The sequence below is a fragment of the Thunnus albacares genome, chromosome 1 (genome assembly GCF_914725855.1).
Source record: "Thunnus albacares chromosome 1, fThuAlb1.1, whole genome shotgun sequence".
Lineage (NCBI taxonomy): Eukaryota > Metazoa > Chordata > Actinopteri > Scombriformes > Scombridae > Thunnus > Thunnus albacares.
In genome coordinates, this window is record NC_058106.1 from 5,047,094 (window position 1) to 5,065,849 (window position 18,756).

At 40.3% G+C, this 18,756-nt stretch overlaps 2 protein-coding genes across 3 annotated transcripts; both read right to left on the minus strand.

Annotated features, from left to right (window-relative positions):
• Positions 1-142: 142 nt before the first annotated feature.
• On the minus strand, positions 143-10,807 carry ubap1lb (ubiquitin associated protein 1-like b). 2 transcript variants are annotated; one of them, XM_044357166.1, is made up of 6 exons: positions 10,555-10,807; positions 7,847-7,964; positions 5,720-6,319; positions 2,859-3,068; positions 838-939; positions 143-691 (listed from the first exon to the last, which is right to left on the minus strand). In XM_044357166.1, the coding sequence occupies exons 2-6, from the start codon at positions 7,949-7,951 to the stop codon at positions 557-559; spliced, it is 1,152 nt and encodes a 383-aa protein (XP_044213101.1). In that variant the 5' UTR covers positions 7,952-7,964; positions 10,555-10,807; the 3' UTR covers positions 143-556. The 2 variants fall into 2 exon arrangements, with proteins under 2 accessions (XP_044213101.1, XP_044213179.1); XM_044357244.1 differs by lacking the exons at positions 7,847-7,964; positions 10,555-10,807 and adding an exon at positions 6,663-6,905.
• A 1,632-nt stretch (positions 10,808-12,439) lies between these two features.
• pdcd7 (programmed cell death 7) lies at positions 12,440-17,355 on the minus strand. The gene is made up of 5 exons (XM_044357358.1): positions 16,206-17,355; positions 14,448-14,586; positions 14,090-14,320; positions 13,871-13,958; positions 12,440-13,045 (listed from the first exon to the last, which is right to left on the minus strand). The coding sequence occupies exons 1-5, from the start codon at positions 17,235-17,237 to the stop codon at positions 12,901-12,903; spliced, it is 1,635 nt and encodes a 544-aa protein (XP_044213293.1). The 5' UTR covers positions 17,238-17,355; the 3' UTR covers positions 12,440-12,900.
• Positions 17,356-18,756: the final 1,401 nt, after the last annotated feature.

The window sequence follows — 18,756 nt, forward strand, 5'->3', positions numbered from 1 at the left end:
CAGGGTTAGATAAGGCCAAAACACAAGGAAAAAAATTAGAAATAAAAATAGAAACCTGTAAGGAGCATTTGTGTTGTTATAAGATGTTGACATGTGTGTAGATAAATGAAGTGTTAATTCAAGAAGAAATACTGCCATGGTGTAGTGTTGTAATGTAGCTTTAATGAATCTGACACAATTAGGGCTACTTAGATCACTTAAGACTGTTACACTGATAATATAAGTTAGACCATAAAAAAGTGTGAATATAATAATTAACACTTTTAGCCAAATAATGAGTAAAATGACAATAAACAAATAATGAAAAAAATCTGCAATATGGGCACATCATATCCTCCTTGTAATTGCAATATTTATTGAAAAAGCATTTGTTTTAAGAATATACTTTTCCTGTGTAAAGGCCACCATAAATCCTCAACTATAATGAATTGTGTTTAGTATTTTTTTTTTCTTGAGTGCCTTAACCAATAGGAATTTCATATTTTCTTGCATTGATAATTATATGAAATATATCAGGTTGCCATTCAGTTATGTGAGTCTTTGTGTTGATCTGCCATCACGCGACACGCATCATTAGTTCCTCCAGGGCCCGCTCACGGTGGTTTTCATGGACGAGCAGCACTTCTTTGATGGCATTCTGCTGGAAGCCCATCTCATTGAACTGGCTCAGGAGATGAAGAAACTCCTGCGCCTAAAGAACAAGATATAATTATGTTCTTCCACAATATTTTTGTACAATTTTTAAATAAATCAAATTATGAATCAAAGTCTTTTTGTCTCTAAGGTTGGTCACTATAGGTGTCTGCATTGCTTTTGTGCACCTCCAAAACAACTTACCTTTGTTTCACAATTCTGAAACATCTCAAGAGCCTCTTCTACCTGAGCCATATCATAACCCAGCTGACATAGATGGTCACATGCCACCACGTAGCTCAAGATCTGAAAAAGGCACACAAATATTCGTTAATATAGGATGGATCGACATCTTGTGGCAAAAATATGTTCAAAAACCAAGGAAAATGGTGGTCAAATGAAACATGTTCTCTCTGACCAATCAATGGGTCTGAGGGAAAAAGCTAACCTAATTAGAACCCACCCTGTTATGGCTATTAATACTGGACCACTAACCATCTGGTTATAGCTCATATTATCTTCCTGTTATTATTATACATGTCACGTCTGAGACATCCAGTGGATGTTTCTCAGAGAGGCTTGTGTCTATAGGATTATAGCTTAACATCTTTAGCCTTTCACACTAATCCACCTGATCCAATGTCTATAAATCGATTGAATGAATTTGCAATGTGCTGTAAATTTGAATGAAGATTATCCCCCTGAGTGATCAGTCTTTGTCACAAAGCACTTTGAAAAAGAATATCTATAAATCAGTTTAGGAGCTAAGCAGAGGCTAAGGTTGCCTTTAAACCACGTCTCTCTGAGATTAATAAACAACGCTGTGACATCAGTGAAGTGATATACAATATGTGTGAGAGCAGTGTGACCTGTCCAACAGTGCACTAGCCAGTGAGAGACATTATTATGTTCATTAAGTAAGTCGTTTTTCCCCGCTGATGAACTCTTATTAAAGTGATTTGCTAGCTGCCATATCAGCTTTTGTTGACTGTTGAGGAGGGAAAGGCAAAAAGAGATACAGTGAGGAATGCAGGCTAACAAAGGCAGATCTAAAATCCAAATCCACTCTCTGACAGACTCTTACCAATTAGTAAGATAAGATAAAAGCACTGAAAATTATCTTTGTATCAAATTATAAATAAGATTGTGTCCATCCATGTCTCCTGTGCTATCTCACTTGCTCATGTTTCTCATGTTAAAAAAAGGCATTTCCGCAATATGCCCTCTTTCCCATCAACCACTTGTAATTTATTTCAAGTCCTGAGCAGACATGAGGCGATGTTATGAGAAAACACATGATACATAGCAGGCTGTGGAAACTGTGAGGATGTGAGGTCTATTTTTACAATGGCTTAAAGTGGCTTAGTATACAGTATTTCTGTTTCATCGCTAGTTGGCAGATCTTTGCTCCTACTTTTCTGCAGTGACAGCACCCTCACCGCTAGTTCAGGACTCTGCATGTTACTCTGACTCCATACTCTGTGATTTGAATCATGTACAGAGTGCTGATAGGTTATGGGACTACCTTTTGCTGTGAGTTTTGTCTGGTTGTTTGTCATCACCATATCTGGACTCATGAAAGAAAGACAGCCAACACAGGCTAGTCCGCCTCCTTTCTACAATGCGGGACAAATACAACACTGAATGTGTGGGAGCCAACAATGACTCAGCAGGTGTTGAAATGATTTGAACAAGAAAGTAAAGCCTGGTGGAAATCACTGCTAACGTTAGCAAACTTGGCTAACTAGCTACCACATTGTCAGGGGAATACGAACTTAATGGTCCAATGGATCCCCCCTAAGTGTTGTGACAGACACTTTAAATCATCAATTGTTGGTAGCTAACAATATCTGTTGAAAAATATGTTGTCAGACACTTATAATATTAATCTGAACCTGTCAGTGGCAAAAACAAGCACTTTTAGTTGACGTAAATTGAAGGGGCACTACTGCCCCAAGGGATTGCATTACAGCCCGTTTTGCAGCTGCCGGCTACAGTGCTCTCGCTCTGTACTGGACCAATTTCAAAAATTGTTGACCCTATTAGTCACTTTCCCTTTTAGGTTCCAATTCTCTGCTAACAGCTGTTTTTGAATGGAATATCAGAAACAGGTCCTACTGTAAAGCTACAGTAAACGATTAGAGTCAGCTAACATCTGCTCTCAGATCTCTAATGAGCTTGAATGAAGGGCAGACAGTCAAAAGGCTTATGTGTCACTAACTGACCTGCTCCGGGGTTTGCCGGCCTGTCTTCTGCAGGGCAATAATGGCAGTGCGGAGGGGGTAACCCCTGGCAGTGATCACCCCAAGCAGATCTCTCTCCTCTGGGCTCAGAGCTGAGAGGAGCTCTGCTGACGAGTCCGAACCAGAAGAAGGGAGACCCACATGGTGTGAAGCCACATGGACATTTCTACAGGAATCCGGGCTGAGCGACTTCTAGGAAAGAACAGATAGTATTGAACAAATGTTGCCTGAGTGTGTGTATCTTTACAGAAAAGAACAAGGCAGTGGGGAAATGGAACAAGAGAGCCAGGGGTAGGCATCCAAATTCAATCTGATTTTGACATTTTATAACTTCGATAGCAAGTTTGAGCATGGGAGCCCTGAAATGCAGCTTTGCTGAGAAAGACATTTTCAGTGTACTTCCACTTGCTAATCCTGATGAACCTCTTATAACCTGGCTGGATTCAGGGACCAGACTTTGCACAGTCTATTTTTAGAGTGCAGATCCCTGAAAACATTTTGGAAATGTGAGCTGAAAAAAGATTGATTTTCCTTTCCATCTGACAGTGTTGACATTCACAAAAGCCAAAGAATCAAAGGACATTTAAAGACTGAGTTATTGAGCCTTCAAGGTTAAAATCTATGCCAACTTGAATATAAATAAGGTGAAGCTAATTCTACATTTGCTGTGTTGGCCAGTGAGGGTATTTGATACTATAGTGATCCCTGTCTTTTCCTGGCTTATGTGCAGAAGTTTATAGTATGGCTCAGGAAAGGTAAAGCCCCGAGCTTTAGACTGTATTCATAGTCATCTCCTGGGACCCAGAGTGAGGGCCATGTATACTACCGAGTCCAAAGCATTAGCCTTCCCTGAGCCACATTATAAATTCTCACTCATAAAGCTACATTGTCAACATAACATAGAACTTTCTTGGTCCAAGCATGGTGACATATTGTGAATAAGAAATCTGAAACACATGCTACTCATTAAAACATCTGGGCAAACCCCAACATATTGAAATGTGCCAGGTTTTTGATGGGTTTTTTTCTTTTTTTCTTTTTCTTTTTTTTTAATTCTAAAATATTTGTATAAAAATGTGTGTGCTGATACAGTGCAGTCAGCAATATTAGAACAGTGACATTTACTTTTTGGCCACTAAGGGGCAATGCAAAAATCATATAACATATCATATGGCCATATGACATTGATATGGCTAATTTACTCATCTAGCCGACATGGGACAACATTAGCATTTATTTTGAGTCATGTTTCTGATCACCTGAAGAATGTAAGTACAATATTCACTCTCAGTTGAGCTCTGTTTTGGTCTCCATCAACTCCTGAGAAAAATATCTGGTTCTTAATCACCACTATGCCTCACCAGCTGTTCACCAACCATAGACTGTAACTCTTGTTTTAAAGCCTCGAGATTGCATTTTGACTGTCACCATCTTGGATTTTTGTAGCCAGAAGTGACCATATTTCGACAAGAGGGTGGAGCTGGGGGTCTATGTGGATTGACACACTTCTGGAGCCAGCCTCAAGTAGCCATTCGAGGAACTGCAGTTTTTGGCACTTTGGCATTGGCTTAATTTCTCAGCTCCAGGGGTTGCTGTTTGTCACCAGCTAGTCGCTAACTGTGTCTGTCTGGCTGCTGTTTGGTGCTGGGCAGGTAGTGTACAGTGGGTTTACCACAGTTTATTCTGATAAAAACGGCTGCCTGCTGTGTCTGGAAATAGAATTGATGTGAACAGTGAGAGAGAACCAAAACAGTAAAATTGCGGACTGCAAAACCAAAACAATGAACTGAAAGACTCCAACACACCATGTAGAGCCAAGGGAAATTGAAGAGTCAGCTGATAATTTTCTGTGGGGTTGCCACTACAAGCAAGGTCTTTCACATTACACATTGCAATTTTTCAAATATTGATTAGTGCAGCTTTAAGTCTGTTTTGGTGTTTTCATATTGATACACTGTTCATCTAATGTACAGTAAATGTAAACACTAAAAGCACTTTGACCTCATTGTTTTATTTTCAAATACACTGTGCTGAGAATTTAAAAAAGAACTGTATCACTGCATGTGCACTGTATGTATTTTTCTAATTAATGATTATTATTATATTGTATTTCCTGTATTTGCTGCAAAGACAGTGTGCAGATTTTTTCATTTCATTATACTTTTCTTTAATCCAGCACCATTCTTGATTTGTGTGAGATACTTCTCATTTCCACACTAGCTTAAACACATTCTGGACCAGTATCATCTTCTATAAAATCTCTGAATGTACTTGTGTGAGAGTAATTACAAAAAAACTAGCAACATGTGCATATGTCATAGGCTCCGCTGTAGCCTACTCCGTCGCTACTGTTGCAGCTGTAAAATGGTGGATACATTTTTTTGAGCATCACACAACCCCTGTGAAATGATTCATTTCATCAGAATTTGATCCATTCAGTCAGATAACATTTGGAAAGTCTAGAAGAGCTGCACGATTCAATTATTTTATCCCCATTCAAGTTAGCAGAGTGCTAACCAGAAGTTAGCCGGCTTGGCTAGCAGAAGTCTAGTGTGCATGCTCTGCCCATAGAGCATGTGCAGTATGCATTCATCTGGCCAGTGCAGGAATGTCGCCAGATAAAAAACTCTGGTATACTGTGATTACAGATATACAGAGATTTAGAGAGAGCGATATATCTGGTGTGATGGGCTTAATCAGCACTGTGTGAACCCGTTTGGCAGGGGCTTGAATGTAACGTACATTCATTTATATGTAAAAGTTCCGCACTGCAGGTTTAAAATGGTTCCTGAGCATAAACTTATCTTTTATTTTAAAATTTCTTACAGGGTTTTATCCCTTACCATATGTGTTGGCGTCTGCTTGTTGATGCTGGGGAGCCTATCGATTGTTTTGGATCTGGTGTTAGGGTTTCTGTGTGGGGATGGGCTCTTTGATTGGCTATCTGTTTTGGGATCATCTTTCTTGGACGTCTCCAGCCCTGAGAGGGAACACTGGCGCAGGTTCTTCCTGCGCTGGTGTGGCAGGCTGCTCAGGCAGGCAGGAGGGTTCAGGAGGTCTGGGACAAAGGCTTTCTGTGCTTTCCTCTGGCCACGCTGACATGACGCAGCAGAGCGGTCTCCACTCAAGCAGGCTACCGCTGGCAAAGGTGCCTTTGCTTTCTGCGCAGCGCTTTCTCCTTCATCTTCAGAGTCCAAGATGACAAACTTGGTGCGCAGGACAGCAGGGTTGAGGCTGCGGGATCTCTGTCGAGGATTGGGCTCCCAGAAGTCAGAGCTATGGCGGCTGGCCAGGCGGCTCTGCTGGGGGCTACTGAACATCATCCAGTAGGGCGGGCAGGATGGCGGCACTCCTGATGCAGAGGAGGAGACCTGAGGCCGGTGCTGGTTGGTGAAGCCACTCTGCAGCCCGGTTAGCACCCAGTTCTCCAGACTGAACTCATACTGTCACATGGAGAAAGAACATGTCAGTTAAATGCACATTGCAGTTTCAGTCTCCCTCACTAAAGTCCCTAATTGTTGTGGAGAAACACTGATTAATGGTTAACTCATCAGTGAAGAAAGTGTCCAGAAGCCTTCGATGCCTTATGCTGAGAATATTTATTGAGCACTTGGCCCAAGTGGAGAAAAGAAATAGTAACATCAAGGTTGTCTGCACCTGATGTCGTCTCTTACTGTTCTGAAGATGAAGATCTGACTTTTGGTCTTTAACTCCAATAGATGACCCCATAATATGAAAAATTAGTCTATTGGTTCATTAGTTTCTAAACAAGGAACTGCACTTTACCAGTGTTAGTTCAGGTCACGTTGCATGGAGCTTCAGGTCACTGTCAGCATATTCTGGTTTGAATGTCTAATTATGCCATGCAGCCACCTATCTGTGTTGTCTAGGAAGGCCCCCCTCTGACCCTGGTAACCACGGCAACACCGATTTACTCTCTATCAGAAAGGCTTCTGCTTCCCCAAACATCACAGTTACTCTGAGTCTCAAGGAGAGGAGAGAATGTCTCCTTCGGCTTAAGAATTTTAGAGTGACGTCAAGGATCATGCTTGCCCCAATGTAACCAAATTCTTAGCCCTTAAAGATGGAAAATTCCATAACGCTAATGAGTCAACAACATTGTATCTTTCTCTTTTTTCTCTCCTCTCTCCTTTGAAGCAACACAGTCTATGACATTGTAGCCACATTATGGCATCATGACTCTTGTGTCAATGTCAGTAAGTGTTTTGATCCAACATTTTTGGTCTATGATTAAATATCTTAAGTTATTAGATAGACTGCTATTAAATTTGGTACAGATATTCATGGTCCCCAGATGATTCCTATTGACTATGGTGATCGCTTGACTTTTAATTTAGCACCATCAGCAAAAAACTTTAAATTAATTAACTTTAAAGTTGATTATCCAACACCAGCTCATGACAACATACCTGAACAAGACTAATAATAAATCTACAGTCACACTAGCAGGTCTGTGAGGCTGTGTTTAGGTACAGCAGTGCTTTGACCTTCTGCTAACTCACCATGCTAACATGCTCACAGTGACAATGCTAATCTGCTGATATTTAGCAGGTAGTCTATAATGTTAACCCGAGTTTACCATCTTAGTTTAGTGTGTTAGGGGGATTAGGTGGTCAAGGTTAGGGTTAGGATCAGTATGCACTAAATGCACTAAAAAGCAAGCATTTTGTAAGCAGTATCTTTGCATTTGCATGTCAAAATTCGCTAAGATATTAAGGACAAAAAACTCCAGGAAGAGTGTGTTTTTTCAGAGCGACAGGCTAATGGAGCATTGGGCTTTTGTTTTTCGGGATAACGGGCTGTCAGAATAATGGGCTTTCAGTCCAGTGGGAAGTTTTCAAACTATTGGGGTTTCAGAATAATGGGCCATTGGACAAATGGCATGGCAATAAAAAGTGAAATTTGTGTCACATACTGTACACATACAGACACAGTGAAAACACACATACCTCTGTCTCTTGCAGGATGGTGAGGTAATCAGGGACAATAACTTTCACGTCATCTTTGACTTCTTGAGGGAAAACCTGTGGCATTTTCAGAGGAACACCGTCCATACTGCTCAACTCACTGAAAGAGAGACAAAGAAAATGTGATATTGATTTTTTTTTTATCTCTTCTTGAAAACCATTCACCAACACTCCCATGTCAAGACATGACATACACACTGACTATAGTTAAACATGCAGTGCGGAACTGTTGTCTCCCTGTTCTGGCAGTGAGAGTAATTACAAAAACACTGTTGAAAGGTGCTTTATGACATATGCTGATGGGCTGGTCTCACCCAGCCAGCGGCTCCTCACAGCTCAAAACATCAGAGCCAATTTCCAAACAGGTGTTATTTGGACAAACTGACCACATACTGGGGCTGTAATTGTTACTTTCTTGCCTGAAAAAATATTAAAACTTAAGAAAGTGACATATTATCAGTCCTACAGTGAAAATTACAACCGCTTTTAGCCATGCATACCTAGTAACCTTGTGGTCCGATGCAGATACCTGAGGGCTGAGCATCCATCAGTATGATGTAATTTCCCCAGTAAATCTGACAGGAAGCCAATCAATTCTGGTAGACGTAAAACGCATCACTACCGGTGGTGACATTTTTCTTCCTAGGATGGCGAAGTCATGACCCACCCTATTCTGCTTCTGATTGGCTTGCCATGATATTCTTACTTTAACCCTGACCAATCTCACTCCTCATGCCTTAACCTAACCAACCCAACCAACGAAGGCAACAAGTACTAGCCAATCAGGCAGAGTAGGGTGGGTCATGACTTTGCCATCCTAGGAAAAAACATTTGGACTACTGATGCACCAGCGCAATAAAGTCATACCCAACACCAGACTTAAATATGTATATTGTGAAATACAGAGAGATTTATCTGGCAGTGATAGGTTTAATTAGCATTATGTGAACTCATCTGGCAAGGGCTTGAATGTAACAGACATTCATTTATATGTAAAAGTCCCACACTGCAGCTTTAAGGGGCGACTGGCAGAGAACACCAGCATACAGACAAATGACGGCAAAACACAAAGTTTAGACAAAGTCTCAAGAAGAACAAGTGTTGCCTCAACAGCACTGTGGAAGAGTTCATGTGACCAAACAGATAAAGTGAAGAAACTCTTCAATCACATACAGTGTACTACAGTAGGTAAATGGACAGTTTGGTCCATGCACAGTAACAGCTTGGGAGAGACTAGCTTAAATTAGATTTACTTTCCCAGAAATACTTTCACAGAAATACCTGTCTTACACCTCTGTACTTTCTATACTGGTTGGGTGTGTTACACAATGAAGAGGGAATTATGTGCAGGCAAAGGATTAGGGATTAAAACACTATGTTTGCTAAACAACCAGGCAGCATGGTGCTTATTTGTCAATCAGAAGGTGTTCAAAAGTTCAGCCTCAAATGCAGCCTTCACATTTACAGTGAGAGAAATTAAATGAGACATTTCTAAATAGCCTCGATGAGTGATCCGGTGACTGCTGTCCAATAGCCGACACATGTCACGAAACATGTTGTGCTGTATGACCGTGAGTAAACCGTAAGGCAGACACGGACTTGTGATGAGGCAAATGCCGCTATGTTAAGTCTCCTCCATCCTCACCGACCTGTGAAAGCTAATCAGACATTTGCTCCAGTAGCACCAAAACACAACACATGCTCCCGACAGGCCAGATGGTCCAGGACTTACAGGACCAGAGAGGCCAGCTGCTCCATAAGCTCATTGTGTTTTTAGTGACGCGGGTAAACAGAGAATCTAACAGGTGACACTAGATTTCAAGGTGAAATGTATGTAAATATATGATACAAATTCCTTTTCCAAATAGCCCGGTTAAAGGACTACACAAGACTTCACATAAGAAAAGCAACAATTAACATCTGTGTCCTGGCAAATAAAAAAGGACATTGCTTACTGGATATTCTTGTGTTCTATTCCCACTTTTAATATGGGAGCAAAGAAAGAAATAGATAACAAAAGTATTTAAAGGACAGGTTCACAATTTTTCAAGTGTGTCTTAAAACAACAGTCAGGTGTCCATATGAACACTGAAAGAGGTTTTCCTCGCTGTAATCATTCCTCCTGTTCATACTGGCTATTAAAAGATACCCTTCAAATGTGCTTTCAGTGTAAGTGATGGAGGCCAAAATCCACATATTAGTCCAGTCCAGTCAAGTATATCTGCCACATTTACTTTACTTTTTAGCATCAAGTTCCCTCTCTGTGTTTCCTCAGACAGTGTTTCCCTGTTGAGCTGCGGTGGAAGTATAGTAATAAAAAGAGGGACTGGATTTCATCACTTGTCAGCACATTATGAAGGGATCTTCTAACACGAGGAATGATTATTGCAAGAAAACCCTGTTTCAGTGTTCATTGAAATAAGTTTGAAAAGACTTGACAGACTCATAGCTTTCTGTTGTGACCTTACACAGTATAATAGCCTGATATATGATTTTACATGTTGTAATTATCTACCAATTTACCAGAAGAGTCCTGAGTTTGAATAAATAAATAGTATAATTTCCATTACCGGTAAATTCCATAATTTATTTTACTATTTAAACTGCACATATAAAAGTTGTATATTTTCATATTTCAAAGATTATGTGTCATTGAATCCAATAATAAAACAATACAACAATCAGCCTACCTGTGTTTTCTTCAAGCTGTGGCTTCCTCTCTTCTCAGACTCTGTTTATCACCTCTCAGGTGTTTGTGGGCTTCTGAGGCTTTACTGTCTGCAGCCTCTGACCGCCGACAATATTAGAGAAGGAGCCTTAAGGATAGCCACCTGGATCACTAATCTACTGCCATACATCAGCTGCTTTACCTTCCACGCACATATTGACTGCAGAGAGGACCACAGAGGAAGTAAACAAAAACAAGTCAAAGCCAGACATCACAAAGTAAAGGTCTGTATTAAGTGATGACAGTATGATGTTGTTAAGGATCATAGAGGAACAATGTGAACATAAACAGTGTGACGTAGGCACAGGAGGATATTATCTTTGGGACTTCCATTACATTCTCTCTTATTTATTGTATTATAGCAGAACAGGTGCAAGAGATCCAAAACCAGTTTAACAACTTTATAAGTTTTTGCTGTACATACAATATTAATATTATGTGGACTTTTAATGTCCATATTATAAATTATACCAGTTTTTTGTGTCCTTATCAGAAGGTCATAATTTGTGTGTTTGTTTGTCCAACACTTTGATCCAGTGCAGGATACTTTGAACACTAGTGGCCAGATTACCATGACATTTTTGTTATTCTGGTGACCTCGTGACCTTTAGTCTGGCACCAAACCACCACTTGATCACCGCTTTGGTCCATGATGAGGTATTTCCAAAGTGAACTTTTGAATTGCTTTGCATAATCATGATCCCCAGAGGATGAATCATACTCGTTCTTTTGATGACCCTGTGACTTTTCCTTCACCGCTACCATCAGGCCAAAATTTTAACTTGTACATAAGAAATCCAAAGGTCTAACAGGCAGATGGTGATTATACTTGCTGAGCACTTTGAAGCTCTTTGGAGGATAAAAATTCCACTTGGCACATTTACAGTGCATCAACCTCAGGTCAATGTCAACATAGTAAAAAGGACGTCTCATAATACAGTTTACGAGTTACTAAATATACAGAGCTCCTAATAAGATAAACACTGATGTTCATGGCCCCATGCTCATTCCTCTAGCACCACCCTCAGGACAAACTTTTTTTTTTTGGTAAAGTAATAAAATCCTAAGTATGTTGTATATATCATTTAACACTTTGTTTTTGTGAGTGTAAATGGTAAAATGGTAAATGGACTGTACTTGTATAGGGCCTTTCTAGTCCTCCGACAACTCAAAGCGCTTTTTACACTACGAATCACATTCACCCATTCACACACATTCATACGCTGAATGGGTACAGGGGCTACCATGCAAGGTCCCAACCTGCCCATCAGAGAAAGCTAATCATTCACACACATTCATACAAAATGAAAATCATGATGTCATCCTTTATCCTGTTCATTCAGAAAGTTATCTGCAAAGTTTAGAAAAACGTACATAAAAACTCAAGAAATAATTTTCTGGTGGATAATAAACTTAATTTCTTTATTCTGTTTTTATGTTCTATTTTCGTAGCAAAAAAATGATCTCTCTTTGTATTACTGTCATGAGAAAACACAGACGATACAGACAAAAAAAAAACAAAAACAAAAAAAGACCTGGGAAGATAAACTTTGTCAAATTAAAAAAAATAAAAATACATGTTAATGTTTTTAGTTTTCATCTTTTCTGTGTTTGCCAGAACAAAAAGAGAATTAAACTGCATTTTATTTGGGAAGCATAAAATAATCTGCTCCAGACGTTGGTTTGTGCAGTTGTACTTGTCATTTTGAATCTCATTAGCACTTTTCACACATGTGTCATCATACATCACATGAACCTTCTGGACAGAGTTTGTTTCTCCTCACGATGGTGGCAGACCTTCAGGGGGTCAGCAGTGAAATGGAAAATAAAGAGGCAAAGACAGATGATGGATTTAAAAACGTACTGTATTTTGCCACTGTCTCTTTCAGTTAATAATAAGTTAAGTGTAGTTACATTCTCAGTGGTTGCCAGGACCTGAGTAAGTAAACTAGCCAGAGTGACTTTTATGGCACAACAATAGAGGTCTTTTCATGTAAAGGTTATGTTAACCTTAGCAATTAACCACCCAATTAACCACTACTGAATCTAAATGGAAAGTGAAGTTATCAAACCCCAACTGAACACCAGGGCAACATTAAAAATATTAAATAGAAAAACCAGATGAAAAATCCCAACTGATAGTAATCCTTTGATTTGTCAAGCTTGTTCAACATGTCACTTTCTACAGATGTCCATCTGCAGGTGTTTTCTTGGGACTCTGTTTACTGTCCTTCCCAAAGCGACAACAAGTGTGACAGAAGATTCAAGTTTTCTTTGTCAGCCACGTCTCAACAGTACACACAGTCAGTCAGAGGCCGTCACACTCGACGTCGGCACTGAGTAGAGCCGAGGCCCAGGCCTGGTCTGACGGGGCATCTGGCAGGACCCAGTTCTGAGGAACCACGGTACCGTCAGGATGATCCGCTGCCACCAGAAACACGTCCCACTCTCTCCTGAAAGAAAAACATGTTGAAGTCCTCGTCTCTGTGTAAGACCTGGATGTATCATCCTTAAGTTCATTTCAACAGCTAAATGAAGAAGTGGTGCACATTTCTTCCTGCTACTGTGTCGTTCTTCATTCCACCACCAGAGGGTACCAAAGTAAGAACATCAACACTAACACATTATGCTTCATGACATAATGGTACAATTCTGCCTTTTTCTTCTTCTGAGTAGCTCAATATATAAAAATATATAAAAAATTAATAAATACACACAATAACTAAAAAAATAACACAAATCTTATTGGTTTTATTTACTGTATTTCTGCATGTATTTATTTCTATATTTTGCTGAAAAAGGGATAAATAAACGGGTAACAAGAAAGATTAATACATTTTGCTGATTACTTCTGTTCAATCCACTTCTGAATTCAATTCAGTTGTTTCCACATTGTACTTTCCTGTTCACACATTTCAAGCATTTATTCCTAAATGTATGTTTTTATTTCAGTTATTTATTTCCAATAGATAAATAGGTGTAGACATTAATGTGGAAATAAATGTGGGAAAATATGGAGGAAAATTAATACATGTGGAAATGAGTAAATAGAGAAATAAATAAATGCAAAAAGAATGATTTAATAAATAATCAATTTAATGATTTATTTATTTTTAATTTATGGTACATATTTATTTATCTATTTATTTATTTGTCCTTGTTGGGCTCCCATAACTTTTTTTTTTTACTGTGCTGAGCATAGTCATTACTCTTATTCAGGTTATTATTATTCTGACTAATATTGTTGTTATGCAACAAGAATGATGTAGAACACAAACCTTATTTGTACTAAAGAATGCAGTGAGCGCTCGGCCTGGGTGTAGTATTCTCTGAAGGGCTGCAGGACAGGATTAGCTGGAATCTCATCTGGGGAAAAACATAGTGCCAGCAATATTATATCTATTATTTACCCACAGGAAAATTAACACAATTACACAAAAAAAAACGCCTGTGAATCAATTATACCCTTTCAAAACTGATGAAACCACTGCAGTTACCTCCAAACAGCATGCCGTCTACTTTGTGTTTTCTCTGCAGCTGCCTCTCCCTCTCCTTCTTCAGTCGTTTCTCCAGGTCTCTCCTCCGCTCCTCCTCCTGCTCTCCTTCCAGCATCACCATCAAGGCTTTCTCCTCTGCCGAGTACACAGCTGTCCTCTTTTTCATCACAGACCTCAGTTTCTCCAGCCGGCTGCTGAATGCCTCGTCAGATTCTTGGTCAGTGAAGATACCTGCCACATAGAGTGTCAAACTTACTTTTTGTCTCACCATATAGAGGCTGATAAACTGGATGGATGTCGTTGTGTACAGTGTGGACTTCAGTGGCTGAAAACCTTAATAATAATTAATAATTCTCACCTTTCCTTGATGCTGCCTCTTTCCTCAGTTTGCGAAGTTTCTCCAGAGATCTGAGGATGTCCTGCATTCTCTTCACGTCTGCCTGCTTCTTTCGCACCTCACACAGAACAGAGTCTGCAGCCAGCTTCAGCTCCTGCTCCTGGTAGATGGAAACAGAGAGAAAAAAAAAGCTGAATATGGGCAGTAATTCATTTATATCTTTTACTGTTCTTTCCTTATAATCTCTTTGTGACAAAATCCTTACAGAAAGCTATTGTGGTTCACAGTTACCATGTCTACATGAACAATAATTTGTCACAGTATGAGATCTGAGTTATAGATTATGTGCTGTATCGCCAACTATTTTGATAATCGATTAATTGTTTTGAGTGTTTCTTTAAAGAAAAAAACAGGTAAACTTAATATCTTTGAATTGTGAACTTTTGTGGACAAAACAAGACATTTGAAGACGTCACCTTGGGCTCTGGGAAACAGCGACCGACATGTTTCACCATTTTCTGTCATTTTATGGACCAAACAACTAATCGATTAATAAAGAAAATAATCGACAAATCAGTCGATAATGAAAATAATCGTTAGTTGCAGCCCTGAAGGAATGGTATAGAAAACTGGGATGATTTGAGTGATGCATATTAAATCTTATTCCCTCCATTGTATTGGGGTAGAGGCAGGAATGAGCAAATAAAAACTTATTTGCATTGCAACATACCACAAGAGGTAAGTAAACAAAGTATTGACTTTCACTCTCACTGTATTTTACCACCATTTAAGTAAAATGACTATGTCAAAGGAGTACCTCATAGAGACATACCCACAGACAATTATTTCCCGACTGCATCTCTACAGAGGTTTTTAACCTATTTCAGCACATTGTTTTGGTTTGACAGCACATTTACTGGATGTTTCACCATCACTGTTCTCATCAACCTTATTTCCAGCAGCAGCAGGCAGCTGTTCTGAGCAAAAAGCTCAGACAAACTCACAGTTCACTACCTGCTTAGCAACTAGCTGCTGGACATAGCGGAGCATCTAGCATGTTAAACACTCAGATATTTTTCTCAGGGTTAGAAAGAGATGAGGTTTCATTTGGGAGGCATCTTTTTCACCTCATTCTTGTGTACAGAGTCAAAATGGGCTTATTTCACCAGTATTCATCTGGGTTTAACTTTCTTTCTTCCATTACAGAACAGCACACAGGCACTTTTCTAAACTGGAAAACAGTAAGCACTAGAGCCTGACTGATAAATAGCTAGGTTGATATATTAAGCAGCTGTGACTCATGAGGTAGAGCAGGTCATCCACTTATCGGAAGATCAGCGGTTTGATTCCCGGCTCCTCCAGTCCACATGCCAAGTGCCCTTGGGAAAGATATTGAACCCCACATTGCTCCGATGACTGCACCACTTGTGTGTGAATGATTAGATCCTACTGATGCGCTGGTTGGCACCTTGCATGGCAGCCTGCCATCAGCATGACTGTCTGTGTGAATGTGGCTTGTAGTATAAAAAGAGCTCTGAGTGAGTGGTTGGAAGACTAGAAAGGTGCTGTATAAGTGCAGTCCATTTACCATTATCAGCCTCAAAACTCCAGTATGAGTCTGGCTGTAGTGAGCATCCAAGTCTGAATCAAGTTGTTCCTCCCTGTCAGCTTTATAAAGTGATAATATGTTAGAGATGTTTGTTTTTCAGCTTGTTGTGGTCCTCTTCTGCCCCCAAAATGACCCAAAATGATACAGCTTTAATTTATAAATGCACTTACCTTCTTCTTCTCCTCTACTTCATGTATCTGCTTCATCCTCCATTTATCTATGGCAGCCTCTTTCTCTGCCATGCGCGCCTCTCTCTCCTTTTCCTCCATTTCCAGCAGTTTCCTGGCCCTCAGTCTCCGGGCCCTCCTCTTAGCAATACGGGACAATTTAGCTTGAAAGCCACTTACACGCTCACTGTCGCTGAGAACTTTCAGTTTCTCCTGTAGCTCTGTTTTGACATTTAAAGCCAGTCGATAAGAGTCTGTCCAGGCACAGTCAGTCTCCAGGTTGTGCTTGAGGCTCTCACAGGACTCAGACAGCTGTGAGAGGAGCTGAGCTGCACTGTAGAGAGCTTCTCTCAGCTCAGGAACACTGAGCTGGTGTGGCTGCTGGGTCCGTGGGCTCTTGGAAGACTTGCCTCTGTTTTGTAAGAAATGTTTAACCCACTGTTCATCCTGCTTCCTCTGCAGAGCCGTTTCATCTTGCGGCTGTTTAGTTGTCTCCAGACTCCTGTCATTGTCCCTAACCCGAGGAGGAAACGAGCTGTGGCCGAACAGAGCTCCTCTCTCAGAGAAACTCGGATATTCCTGCTGCTGTTTTTGACCGGACTCTACGGCTGAGTGGAAGTCATACTGGTTAGTTTGCGGACCAGGTCTGAAATGCTGGTTATATGTGTGAAACGCTGGTCCCGGGCTGTTGTATGTGTTTCCCGGGGCGTGAGGGGGGATACTCGGGAAGTGTCCGGGTGGTGGACAGCCGAGAGGAGGCGGTGGGACGGAGGGATCAAAACCGTATGGAGGAGCCAAGTGGGGGGCTCCGAAACCCCCTGCTACGGGAGACGGTGGAGGAAAATCGTACCTGAATCCGAAAGAGTGTCCGTCATATCCCTGGGGGGCTGTCCACCGAGGAGCAGTGAGGTCCTCCTGTGCAGCATCAGGAGGCGCCCTGTTGGCGGTGTACGCTGTCTCCACATAGCCGCCATGATAGACAGGAGGCTGCTGCTTCTCTGGCGGACCGTGGTGAAATGTATTGTCCATTTTCATGCACAACAGTACACTTAATCTACAGAAAAGACTCGTTAAATTACAAAGTAGCTAGCTAGCTAATCCTTGTAGAAGCCATGTTTACGTGATGTCGTCATAACGTCTTTACCTTCTTCTTTGCGGCAGCTTTGAGCCGTTTGGTAGGTTACTGCCCAACTACCGGTAGAGGCTGAATGTGGTACTGCAGCCTATGACTTCAGTACCAAAGAATCATACCAGTGTTGTTGCTTGTTGTACTGTAAAAACACGTTCGGGTTCTTTATTTAATTCAATTTATTTAACCAAGATAATCCACTCAGTAGCTGTACTGCTACTCCAGAGAGCAGTAGTGGAAGAAGTATTCAGATCCTTTAATTCGGTAAAAGTGCTAAAAATACTCCATTACAAGTAAAAGTCCTGCATGAAGAATCCTACTACAGTAAAAGTGTTATGAGCTTGATTAATGGGAGAGGAAAGAAGAAAGGGAGTCCTGATAAGTACATGTGAAGCAAATGTAGCATTCCACAATGTAAAAATACACCATTACAAGCAAGAGCCTTCATTTAAAACTGCACTTACAATATCTTAGACTGTATAAATAAATTGCGTTAATACATATGCACAAAAAGTATGACTCCAGTATTACAACTCTGGAATTGGAGTAGCATAGTGACTTTTTAAAGCAAAGAGATAATATATTTTGTATGTATCTGAATCTACACAGTAACCTGCAGCGGCTACAATCACTGTTTTCATATTAAAAATAGATCACAGTATTGTGTGTGAAAGGGGTCGCTTGGATGAACCCACATCAGCCGACTCTGCAGTTCCCCTCAGCTCTACAGAGCTTCATTCACAGTCTCTTTTAGCCCATTGTTCTGGTTTTCCGGCAGCAGTGGGCAGTTGTTTTACACCACCTGTCCAGCACCAGCAGACAGACAACTAGCTGGTGAACGATTGGAGCATTTAGCAACTAAAGAGCCAGATATTGCCCTCAGTTAGTGGAGACCAAACAGAGTTAAACATAGAGTGAATATTGGACTTGCATTTATCAAGGCCATGAACATGACTCCAGATAAATGCTAATGATGCTCCATATCTGCTGGATGTGTGGATAATCAGCATGTGAACCATATCAATATAAAAGGTGATTATTATATCAATATTGTGTTTACAGCTTGTTTACACTGTTCCACAGTGGCTAAAAAGCGGTTATTGCAGGTATAAACTCTTGAATAAGTGCAGTGTAGTTTTCTGACATTTAATAATGGAGGCTAATGTAGTATAAAATGAAAATCTTTATGTAAAGTACAGTACTTGAATACATATACAGTTGCTTTCCACCACTGCGGCTAACTGTTTTAAAGAATGTTAGATTCGTTTTAGATTTATGACATTTGTAAGCAAGGCTGAATTACTAAGCTGCCCTAGGACCTTCAGACTTTCAATGGAACCAATGGCCCCAGACTTATTGTGTATTACTTGATTTGAGGTCATTTTAATAACTGCAAATGTGTTAGAGAATGAGCATCTAAGGCAC

What these genes read in the sequence shown, in the direction of transcription:
- ubap1lb (XM_044357166.1), bottom strand. Translation starts at nt 7,951, where the DNA reads ATGGACGGTGTTCCTCTGAAAATGCCACAGGTTTTCCCTCAAGAAGTC. An exon ending in GCCGGCAAACCCCGGAGCAG is followed by an intron (nt 940 to 2,858) that starts GTCAGTTAGTGA and finishes TGCCTTTTTCAG; the next exon opens with ATCTTGAGCTACGTGGTGGC. An exon ending in TTCAGAATTGTGAAACAAAG is followed by an intron (nt 692 to 837) that starts GTAAGTTGTTTT and finishes CTTGTTCTTTAG; the next exon opens with GCGCAGGAGTTTCTTCATCT.
- pdcd7 (XM_044357358.1), bottom strand. Translation starts at nt 17,237, where the DNA reads ATGAAAATGGACAATACATTTCACCACGGTCCGCCAGAGAAGCAGCAG. An exon ending in AAGTAGAGGAGAAGAAGAAG is followed by an intron (nt 14,587 to 16,205) that starts GTAAGTGCATTT and finishes TCCATCTACCAG; the next exon opens with GAGCAGGAGCTGAAGCTGGC. An exon ending in CATTCTTTAGTACAAATAAG is followed by an intron (nt 13,046 to 13,870) that starts GTTTGTGTTCTA and finishes TTTTTCTTTCAG; the next exon opens with GAGAGAGTGGGACGTGTTTC.